The 12,138-nt window shown below is 50.9% G+C and overlaps 1 protein-coding gene across 1 annotated transcript in view; it reads right to left on the reverse strand.

Annotated features, from left to right (window-relative positions):
- FAM53B (family with sequence similarity 53 member B) overlaps positions 1-11,861 on the reverse strand; it is a 42,135-nt gene extending 30,274 nt beyond the window's left edge. Inside the window, exons 1-2 of the mRNA XM_014945321.1 lie at positions 11,078-11,861; positions 24-261 (exon numbers count right to left, since the gene is read on the reverse strand). Of these exons, the coding sequence (XP_014800807.1) occupies positions 24-92 (69 nt within the window). The 5' untranslated portion in view covers positions 93-261; positions 11,078-11,861. The remainder of the gene's footprint in view (positions 1-23; positions 262-11,077) is intronic.
- Between the last annotated feature and the right edge of the window lie 277 nt (positions 11,862-12,138).

Consider the following 12,138-nt stretch of genomic DNA (forward strand, 5'->3'; position numbering starts at 1 on the left):
AAGGAAGATTTCCCAAAGCTTACCAGCTCAGTCCTGCATGTTACGGAGTCAGCACCTTTGTTTTCCCGAGTTTTGGTTAAGATCATCACCATGGTAATGCAGTCCTGCCTCCGAGTCCATCAGGGTCCAGGCCAAGGGCGCTGACAGCCGGGGTCTGGCAAAAATCCTTTTTTTTTCAGTGCATCTTCCCCCCGGGAAAGGATCGGCTCCACCGGCTCCTCGGGGGATGCCTGGGAACAGCCTCCCAGCGCCGAAAACTCCCTGCACACAGACAGAAAGAGGAACAGCTTTAAGGGACTCGCCTTGGGGGGGGGTGGCGGGAGGCAAGCACTGCCCAAAAACCACCCCAATGGCGGTTATTCTATATGAGTATTTATTTTAGACTCTGAAATTTTGTCAGTGTTCCTCTGCACCCCGTCAGCAGAGACGTGTGTTTCACGGGACGGGCGCTCGCAGGAGCTGTTGGAAGCACGTAAGGCACACAAGGTGATCCGGAGGGACAGAAGCATTGCAGGCAAATAAATAAAGAAATAATAAATTAATAAATAAATACAGCTCCCTCTGAATTCTCCCTTTGAAAAGGAGAACTCATATCCCCTGTATCGAAGATACTGAGGCTTTGAAAGGAGGGCTCATTAAAGCCTCGGGGCTGATCTCACAGAAGCCCTTGCCCCCAGACCAGATGTCCAGCAGAAAAAAAAGCCTCTCCAGCATTAAGGCTGTGAAATCCCTTGGATGCCCCTGTCCCACCCCAGCTACTCCCCAATTCCCATAAAGAGTCCTTTGGGGAAAAAAAAACCAAGGCAAAGAGCTGCCTGCTAGGAAGGAGAGTGCTCCCTACCCTGAAATCCGAAGGGACACACTACAAGTCTTGATCCTTACCTATTTCTCAGGTAGTTTTAGGTAGGAAAAGCTAAAGACCGTAAAATGAGGAGCACATATTAAAAAACAAGCTGCCAACCCGGCTCACAGAGCACCCCACAGACCCCATGAGCAGTTGCCCAGCTCTGCCTCACCTCCCGGCATCCTCTCCCATAAACTTATTCCCGTGCAAAAGCGGACAGCTTGCAATTCAAATCTGATTATAGAAATCAGTGTTTTCCCCCAAATCACTCCCCTAATCCCGTTTTGCTATTTTGTTGTCTTGCAGTTAATGCCGACAAACAAAACCACCATTTGCATGATCCCAAGAGCATGAAACGCTGATCTGGTAACGCGCAGTCAAAAAACCCAACTGCAACATTCAACAGCAATATCTGAGGATATGCCCAAGTATTAAACCTCATTACAAACTGATACGGCTTTTTTTCCCCGCTCGTAAATCATCTTTTCTGTGTTTAGGTGGATTAGCCCTTGCGACGGTGTTATGAGTAGCTCATTTGAAGGCCAGCTGGCTGGTAAAGAAAAATCACCTTCTATTATTTTGGGAGGACAAGGTTCACCCAGAGTGCAAAGCCTGGATTGGGAATCAATACATTTCCCAAAGATTTACTGTTCCCAAGGGCACCTGGTGCAGTCTCCAGCTTCTTATGGGACACCGGCGGGCTTAGATACCATTCACTGGTAGCTTCATCATAAACCCCTGGGCAACCCAACAACCAACTGGGAACCATCAAATAGAAAAGTAAAGCGTTTCAGACCACCAAAATGACACATAGTTTGCGAGGTCCCACATTTATAGTATGGATGGCCTGGGTTCATGTGAGGAGAGCACAACACAAGGGAGGATTGGGTGGCTGGAGGACCAGTTGACTAACACAGCAACATGCCCATCACCAGAGGGCTGCAACCCCCCGTTGATCCTGGAGGCAGCTCAGACACCTCTGTTACAGCACGTGGATGCCCTAAGGGTATGCTCAGGAGCCTCCTCAAGCCCTTGCCAGAGACAGCTGAGGACATCAAGCTGTTTTCCCGGACTCACTGTACAGTTGTTAATAAGCTCCATGGGAGTTCTACGTTTATCTATTTTGATGGTCTTTGCATCAAATACATTCGTATGCAGCAAAACTTAGAGGTCCTGTTCAGGTGGGACAACTGCTTACCTCAGGCTCTGAACAAACACCAGGCAAGGGGATGCTCCCCAAAAAGGGCTGCACGTAACGGGGGATGGATGGGGACAAAGGAAAGGTGTGTGGAAGTGAGGACCAAATAACATGGACACAGCAATACCGGAGAAAATAAGCAACACGTGGCACCCACGGCAGCCACACAGCACCCATCTCCTGTTCCTTCTCGAGAGTAGCCCAGCGGACAGGAGATGCTCAGGACACCGGTGGGCTTATATGCAATTCACTGGTAGCTTCATCATAAACCCCTGGGCAACCCAACGACCAAATGGGAACCATCAAATAGAAAAGTAAAGCATTTCAGACCACCAAAATGACACATAGTTTGCGAGGTCCCACATTTATAGTATGGATGGCCTGGGTTCATGTGAGGAGAGCACAACACAAGGGAGGATTGGGTGGCTGGAGGACCAGTTGACTAACACAGCAACATGCCCATCACCAGAGGGCTGCAACCCCCCGTTGATCCTGGAGGCAGCTCAGACACCTCTGTTACAGCACGTGGATGCCCTAAGGGTATGCTCAGGAGCCTCCTCAAGCCCTTGCCAGAGACAGCTGAGGACATCAAGCTGTTTTCCCGGAGTCACTGTACAGTTGTTAATAAGCTCCATGGGAGTTCTACGTTTATCTATTTTGATGGTCTTTGCATCAAATACATTCGTATGCAGCAAAACTTAGAGGTCCTGTTCAGGTGGGACAACTGCTTACCTCAGGCTCTGAACAAACACCAGGCAAGGGGATGCTCCCCAAAAAGGGCTGCACGTAACGGGGGATGGATGGGGACAAAGGAAAGGTGTGTGGAAGTGAGGACCAAATAACATGGACACAGCAATACCGGAGAAAATAAGCAACACGTGGCACCCACGGCAGCCACACAGCACCCCATCTCCTGTTCCTTCTCGAGAGTAGCCCAGCGGACAGGAGATGCTCAGACCCCGGTGCGTGTCTCCAAGCTGGGGGGGCTGAGCCAGGTTTAAAGCCCTCCCAAGGATGTGGGGCAGGAGGCTCTTTGGGAGGCTCCAGCCTCCCCCCCAGCGCCGGAGAAGCCCCTGGAGCAGAGCTGGCAGTGCCCTCCTGCTCCCCAGTGCCACACCATCGAAAAAGCACAGGAAGAAGAAGTAAAAACACCTAAAGTTTATATTTTTATCTGCCCCAGACTCAGTTGTCCCTGATGCAGAGCCTGCTGTGGGGCTGGACTCTGGGGCTGATGTGGTGGCAACTTGGGAGAGTGAAGACCAAGCAAGCGTCCAGAGCAGCATGAAAGCGGTTAAGCACGGTTCCTCGTTAACAGGGTACGATTTCTCCAGGAATAATTATCTTTCCCTAAGGTAATGATTAACGTCACCGCAGCCGGCTCCTACCCACAGCCCGGCGTGCGGGCAGCCAGCGGGCAGGACCGGTGGCAAGTACAGGCAGGGGCTCCTTGCCCGAGCTGGACAGGCTGCAACACACACCACCTCGTACCTCCTCTCCACCTCCTCCACCCCATCTCCTGCCATTAACACAACCCTAACGAGAACATCATCAAACACCCGCAACAAAAGAGTTAGGGCAACGAAATCAGTGAAGGGCCTGGAAGACAAATCACATGAAGAGCGGCTGAAGGAGCTGGGACTGTTTAGTATGAGGAAGAGGAGGCTGAAGGGAGACCTCATCACTCTCTACAGCTACTTGAAAGGACACTGTAGAGAGGTTGGTGCTGGTCCCTTCTCACAGGTAATTAATGACAGAATGAGAGGGAATGGCTTCAAGCTGCAACAGGGTAGGTTTAGACTGAACATTAGGAAGGAATTTTTCACAGAGAGAGTGGTCGGGCATTGGAATAGGCTGCCCAGGGAGGGGGTTGAGTCCCCATCCCTGGCTGTGTTTAAGGGACGTTTAGATGCAGTGCTGAGGGATATGGCGTAGGGGAGGACTTTGTAGAGTAGGGGAGATGGTTGGACTAGATGATCCCAAGGGTCTCCTCCAACCTGAATGATTCCATGATTTTATGATTCTATGAAAAGGGCAGTGAACACCACCCCACCTCGGGTCCGAGGCGGAGCTTTAGCTCCCCAGGCTTTTTCATCTACCGCTCGGTCAGGTTTTGAAACCATCCCCGCCGAGAAACTGCAATAGAAAGGAAAAATTTTCCGGTGAAATGTGATCTTTGGCTCCTCATCCTGCTGCACCAGGGCTCCTGACGCACGGCGTGACCCAGCACGGTCCTGCCCCATCATGTCCTCTCCCTGCAAACGAGTGCTGGGGGGACAGAAAGGCTTCTGCCCAGCTGGGATGTTCTCCCCATTGACTTTGAGGAGGAAACCAGGGTGTATTTATAGACCGGAGGCTTTCACACACACATGCTAATAAAAAGATATTCTTCAGGGACCATTAATTATTTTAAGAAATGTATTTCCTCATTTGCAATCAGATAAAGGAACTATCTCCATCTCACCATCAAGGTTAAGTTCAGAGTTGGGCCACGGCCACTGGGATGGACACGGTCTCCTGAGATCAACAACAGCCTCTTGGGCTTGGAAAAAAATTACGCTGCCAAAAAGAGTAAATCAGATGATCCAACATTCACCCACGGGCTTGAAAGGCAATGTTTGTGAACAGATAAGCTCCTTGGACAGTGCCAGCAAGGAATAAAGTCCCAGAGCTGCTCACCATCGGCAAACAGCCCTTCCCCGCAGGGAGGTCCCGCTCCCCACCACGACTGGTGCTACCACAGCAGACTCCATCCCTGCACCATCCAGCTGCCGAGTTACATCCATACCCCACTCCCCTGCTACTGAAAAGTATGGAAAAGACCTTGGAATTTACCAAAATGTTGGATGTCTGATTGAAGGGACGAAGGGAGCCTGAACAGTAACCAGTATCATACACCCATATATCTGACCCCAGCAGAACTCCTCGCCAAGACGACTGAGGACCAGCATCACAAAGATTTCCACTTGCTGTGGGACCATCACCCTCAGTAGAGAGAACATTCAACCCTTGCCCAGCTCCAACAACCCATCTCCAGACACACACACTGACACGAAGCCTATGTACAGGCAGAAAGGGCACACCAGAACGAGGAGCCAGAGCCGAATTCTGCACAGATACACCTTGCAAGCAGCACAGAGGGATGGCTCTCAGAATACAAATCACCTGCCCCTGCTGAATTTTTAAACTCTGCTGCCCAAAGCCTTCAGTGAAAAAACAAGGAGCCGCTCAGGACCCTGCTTCCCACCCCGTGCCCCAGCGCTGCCTGGAGAAGTGCTCGGCGCCCTTTTGACTGCCCAGAAAGTTTGCTTAAATCCCTGCAGGAGGAAAAGGGAAGCATTCCTGACCTTTACTTTTGGAATGAAACCCAGAGCTGCCCGTCCCTCTCCGGGCGGAGGATTTCCAGCCACTTCCAAATCCCTCCCAAGCTCTGAAAGCAGAGGAAGGACAAACGCCCAAGCCCAGGCGTAGCTGAGGACTTGGCTCCATCACCACCAGCAGCACCATTCCAAAACACCGTGGTACAACCCAGAGCACGTTTTGGCTCAGCAAAAAAATATTCCCTGTCATTACCACACCACAAACTCCGTCCATGTGGCTCTGGAGAGCCAAAGCCAATGTTAGAGGAAGGCACAAGGTGCTTTTGGAGGGAAGGCTGGAGCAAGGAAAGCACCAGGGTCCTGCCCACAACCATAAATTAATTACTAAGCAAATAAAAATCTGTTATTTCAATCCAAACCCTGGCTCCAAGCGCCTGGTCAACACCTCAACCCGACAAAGTCACTCAAGGCAGAGGGTCTCCAGCACCCTGAGCCCCAAACCACACGTCCAAACACCCCCAGCCTCTGGGAAGAGCCTAGAGTCGAAGCTCACACGCAGTTTGGGTTGGACCTCATCACCGTGCAAGATCTCACTGAAAAGAACAAAAAGAGCAATTAAGGAAAATTACACACCATCTAGTTGAGTAAAACACACCAGGTTTATTGGGCCCGTGATGTTAGGGAAGAAGAGTGGCTGGGGAATAGTTGAGTGAAACACATCAGGTTTATTGGGCCTGTGATGTTAGGGAAGAAGAGTGGCTGGGGAAGGACTCCCTTACACACCAGCAGCAGAAAGGGACTGAAGGGACAAACTAAGAGCAGAGGTGGCTTTGTCTCAACATCTTAGCCTGAAGAAAATGGTGCTGGCAGTGACTTTGCCTTTTCCTCCCTGGCAACTGAAAAGGAGAAGAAGAGAGCAAAATTAGTCATTGCAAAAGAGCAATTGGCAAGCGAGAGGCACGAACTGCTGGTCCCCAGCGGAGAGGTGCCCGTTAGATGTGCCAAGTGACCACACAGGACCCAGCTCGCCCCATGAAAACTCAGGCAGAGTAGTTAAAGAGAAGAAAACACATGTTTTGAGCACTAATATGGGGTCTTCATTACCTCTTGATTGCACATTCAGCCTACACATAAATTCGTGTGGAGAGCCAGCATCAGACCTTCAAAGGAGTCACTCCTTAGCTGGCCACCAGGTTGACGACCTGCTCCAGTTTGAGGGGGCATCCCCAGCACATCGCAACGCCAGGACCAGTTTGGCCCAGACCCACTGCAGCAAAGCTCAGCCCCAAGGAGCCCAGCATCCTCCTGGTCCCAGGGGACTCCCAGAGGAACACAGCCCTCCCAGCAGCCACACTGCCTTGGGGACAGACGCTGCCAACGCACGGCGCCATGTGGGCCATGTAGACTTATCCTACAGGACGCTCTTAGTCCCAGCAACTGTTGAGAAGGCACGTTCTCTTTGAGCAAACCTGTAATCCCTGCCTAATCCCCTCATTAGGGGACTGCTGCTAATTTTGAGTAATATTTCCAAGGAACACTGGAAATATTGGACCAAGGGATGTCTCTGGAGAAGGGCAGCTGAAGGGCCAGCAGCAGTCCAGCCTGCTGGTCCCAACGAACCATCTCACCTTTCTGCTTTTTTTTTTTTTTTTTTTTCCCCCTGGGTTTTTTTAAAAAAAAAAAAAAAAAAAAAAAAAGGGGGGGGCCGGGCCGGGGGGAAAGGCGGGAAACATCTCCCCTTTCTTTTTTTTTTTTTTTTTTTTCTCCCTTCCCCCAATTGTGAGATTTATTACAAGAATTTGCAATGGTCTGTGAGACACTGTGAGTGTTGGCCACGCTCCCGAAAGCTGAGGAATTGCTGAATTGAGAATTGCTTTGGCTGCTTAATCTCCACAACGAGGGATGCTGAACAAGCCAGCAGAGTCCAGGTTTACTTTTAATTACCGCTTGGAGCGTGCTGCTCTAGTAAACAGACACAAAAAAGCAATTCTTGTTTCTTCCTTAGATTCTTTTCCCATATAACAGCCTGAAACGTCGGAGATGGAGACAGTAAACACAGCCCCACAGTGCCATTTTTACAGACTCACTTCTCCAGCCATAAACCATTTCAAATAGCACGATAAACCCACCTTAATACCTACCTCTGCAACACGATGTCCACCTACTTCCAGGTGGATACTAAAGCTCTGAGGGTTATGGTGGGGGGGCTTCTTGGCCAGCCCGGGCTTCCCTGCTCCCTTGCTCTTGGGGTCGCAGTGAGAAGCACGTTTTGCAGCTGCAAAAGCTGACCAAAATGTCTTCAGTGACCACCAGAAATCCACTACATGGACCAAGCAGGAGCAAGATCTGGGACATCTCGTAGGGTAATTGAGGGAAGCTTGCCAAGGGCCAGGAGAACCCCATGACTGTTCCCAGAACAGATTTTGCAAGTCACATTTCTCCCTTTTTCAAGGCTGAGCTGGAGAACTAGTAGAGGCTGATGGCCCCTAAAGAAATACCTGAATTTAAAGCAGGGAAATACTGGATGCAGGCATCGACTGCCAGACTTGGCATCATCTCCTACCACTGCCCCTTTATGGATAAACACCCCAAGACTGCTGAACTTCATGGGAAGCCCAGCAAAACGATCACTTAGGACCTTCCAAAATTTGAAATTATTTACCCGAACTAGGTAGGCAACATTTTAAGAGTTTCAAATGCTTTCAGCGGACACTCTCTGTGCCCACACAGGGCACCACATGTGCCTGTTGTCACCTGCAAACCCTCCGAGACCTCTGTTTGCATTAGACCAGAGTACTTCTGCTCTTGGGCAATCTCTGGGGTTTCATTCCTCAGCTGAGAAATAGCTTTCAAAGAGCTCCTCGGCTCCTGAAAGACGAACCCGGAGCCTTTATTAATCCTCCTAGCGACTGAAAGGCACATTTCCCTGCTGTTTGTCCCTTCGTTGCCATCAACATTGCACTGGCAAGAGGAAGGAACGGCAGCGGCGCATCCATGGAGATCAGGAAGGAGTCCTCCAGGGCTGGGAAGCCTTTGCTCAAGCTGCCACCTCCTTCTCCCCGACACAGGGAATAAATTTCCAAGTCCTGTACCTCACATAAATCTCTTCAAAGAACGAGGAGCCAAACATCTGCGAGTTGTCTGAATTAGCGCGAATTTGGCAGACTGAACAGCAAACTTGTATCGCCCCGCAGCCTTCAAATTTCTTGTTTTTCCTCGGGTTCATTAAATACATAACAATCTGTTACCAGAAGACGGCTCCTACGTGCACGGGCTGCCAAGGAGCTGGTGTCAATAGCTCTGGTGGAGATAAGGGGATGCGTGGGGAGGATGAGGGGGCTCTTCCTAAGGCAAGAGGGCAAGGAGAGGATGGGCTGCAACCACCCTGCCTCCTCCAGCGACCACCCGCTGCACGGCAAGGCTATTTCCCACACATAAACCTGGTAGAGTCAAAGCTGGACATGATTTTGGAAAGCTTTGAGGGGTAACAGAGCTTAAAAGTTTGGGACAAGCAGGCGGAGATGCCTTCAAGAGCCAAGGATGTCCTGCAGCATCATCCCAGCAGGGTGGGATGACCACGTTGCATCCAGATGGAGAAATTAGGCTCTGTGAGGGTTATTTATACCCATGAGCAGAGCCCCGGGCACAAGGGATCCCTGATATTTGGGGAAATCAGGGGTTTCCCACTGCTGCTGGGCAAGTCTGGCAGCACGGGTCCTGAGGGGACGGCATCACCAGCCCCAAGCCACGGGCAGAATGGGCTGATGCTGAGATGGGGAACGGTGCTGGAGGCTTCACCTTCCCTCAAAGGAAGCCTTTCGCTGCGAGGAAGGAGTCAAAGCAAACACCCACTCTCCCTGTTTACCCATTTCAATCAAAGCCCCAGCAGCACCGAAACGCGCCCGGAGCCGTTCCACGGCCTCATTCATTCAGGGTTTGGGTTTGAGTTTCAGCCGGTGTTTTTAGTATCGCAGGGAGACGCTCTGCGAGGCCGGAATAATGCAGAATCTGTTGCTGTAACACACTCCCCTGCTCCTGCGAGGTGTCAGCAGCACGTAAAGCCAAAAACTACTGCAGGTTTGGCTCCTTCGGGGAGGGGCACTGAAATATTTCCCCCCCTGGGCTGCTCTGAGCTGGGGGTACAGTTCCTTATGACCTGGCTCCTGGTTGTCCCAAAGCAAGGTACCCCCCAGGCGACCATCCAGCTGGAGAAGTAATCCCCGCAGAGGACCATTTTCCTAACGTTAGGATGCTTCATTCCCTGGAGGGGCCCAATTCCCACGCAGGGGGATGAGCCCCCCCAGGGCTCAGCACGCATAAAAGCCCAAAATTTGCAGCCTGTCTCGGAAAGGAGAGGGAAAAAAAAAAAAAAAAATCTATCTAGAAGTAAGTGGAAATGAAAACAGTCCCTGCTTTTATTTGGGCTGGCAGAAACACCGTCCTGCCCAGCCTTCCTCGAGCTCATTTATGACAGCGTGAACACGCAGTAAAAAGGAAAAAATAAATCAATTTTAAAAATCTGCATTTTCCACCCCAGGACTCTCCACCTTTGAATACTCCCCATATATCTCTTCCACCCCACAGCTGAAAAGCAGGAGGAGAAATGCATTCCTCGGTGGAAACGGGAAGCCCAAAGGACAGAGCCCTGGCACCAACAAACCACGAAGCCCCCTCCAGAAGAGGCATCCCGAGGAGAACTGACCCAAATGCCGCATCCCAGCCTGGCTCTGAAGCCTCCAGCAGGCGATGGGGAAGGGGGCTGTGCCAGGTATTTTGTCAGAGCACAAATCTGAACAATTTCCCAGTACAAACAGGGCGGCAAAAATGTCCACCTTCACCACACGGAAAAATAGGTTATCAACTTGCTACACCAACGAGTGAAGGAATTCATGAATCCTGGACTTCGTAAACCACGATGAGGTCCCCACAATCACAGCACCGCCTTAAAAATGCACGGGACCGTAATTTAAACACCAGGTTCTGTTAGAAAAGAGGATACAGGGGGTTTTATAGACCTTAAGGACAAGAAGGAGTCCCACTGACAACACCAAAGTGGGAGAGAACGGCAGAAACGATGCAGAAAAGGGAGAAATGGTCAATACATACTTCAGCGCTGCCCGAAGGAGAAAAGTAAAACGATACGGTCAAGTTTGTTGTCAAGAGTCATCTGGGATGATCTTAACCAGCAGGCACTAAATATAGACTTTTCTTAAACAACAGCTCCAAGTAATCTACACCTTCAAATTTTGGACGATCGTGCCAGAAAGGCTGGAGGAGAGGCAGAAGATGTGATGGCCCCAACAAAACGAGCAGGATTCAGTCCAAGGACGGAGTGTCAGGAACCCCAATTAATTCCAGAGAGAAAAAAAAAAAAAGCTTTCTCATCTCACTCGAGGTCTCCGCGCCGGTAAAAGGGAGCGCTAGTCAAACAGACTGGTTTAAAGAGCAGGGAAATGGGTAACTATTTAACTGACCCATCTCAAAGGGACCTGCCTGCAGCAGAAACCAGGCTCTCACCTCCTGCTTCGGAATATTTCTGGCAGCAATTGGGAAGGAAACAGGAAAATCAGTGCTGTGTAAGTGACTCAACACCAGCAGAGCCCTAAATACGGAGGAGAACGACTTGACCGTACAGAATGGAAAGAAGGAAGCAGCACAGTTCTGAACTGACATGTTAAGATACGCCTTAAAAATATAAATTGCTTAAAGGACACTCACCTCAAAGGCAGGAACACGTCCCCCAGCTCCTCCACTGCGCAGAGGACTATCGGGGCTCGTGGGGTGGACACATTGGGGATCTCCAGGAGGAGAAGAGACAGTTTTGCCTCTTTGCACCGCACTCCGCGGTCACCGCAGGGATCTGGAGCCTTCTGCCACCTCTGAATAAGGTCTGGAGAAGACTCCAGGAGTGACTGAGGGGCTTGAAGACACGGGGACGGTGCAAGAAGGGGGTTACGCAGAGCGGGAACTGCCCAGGAGGAACCTGGGGACCTTCAGGAGATGCCAAGCGGGTCCTTCAGAGGGAGCAGGTACCACCACCCAGTGCTGCGGGAACTCGAAACGACGCAGATTCAGACTGAGGGCAAAGTGCAATTTTTTTTTTTTCTCCAACAGCACAGACAATAATCATCGCGATAAATTACCAGCACAGTAAACGACGGCGGCGGGTTCTCAGCCCTCCCTCACCTTTTTCTCCGGGCACTGGATGGCTTTTCCAAAAGACAATGCTCCAGGCAAGAATCAATTTGGAAAACTACCCAAACTGGTGAGACACAGAGCAGTCTCCAGGAGGGTGGCTCTCCGGGCTCACTGTCCCCCCTGCCCAGCAGCCCCCGTGTCCCAGCGTGGTCCCCAGGATGGATTGTGCAAGGAGCAGGATGGGAGGGGACTGACAAACCAGCCCCCCCAGTCTGATGGGGCTCTTGTCCCAGCTCTAACAGGGCTCCCATTCAACCTGCCACCTCCACGGCGTATGGTGGGGACACGTGGGGGAAGGCACAGGGGGGGCATCAACAGCGCGACCCATCACCCTGCAGCATCAGGGTTTTTTTTTTATAAATGAAATTTAACAATTCACCCCAAACCCCCCTGGGAAAAGTAATCTTCCAGCAACACCCATAAACCACGCGCCACCCAAAACATGGGTGACAGTTTCTAAATGAAGCTATCGGGAACCGTAACCCTTCGTTAACCACGATGCTTGTGCTCCGAGCAGCACCAGCCATCGCCCTGCATTTCAATTACAACACAACTGAGAGTCCCATAAAGAGATAATTTCC

This window comes from Calidris pugnax, unplaced genomic scaffold, assembly GCF_001431845.1.
Source record: "Calidris pugnax isolate Ruff unplaced genomic scaffold, ASM143184v1 scaffold89, whole genome shotgun sequence".
NCBI classification, from domain to species: Eukaryota; Metazoa; Chordata; class Aves; order Charadriiformes; family Scolopacidae; genus Calidris; species Calidris pugnax.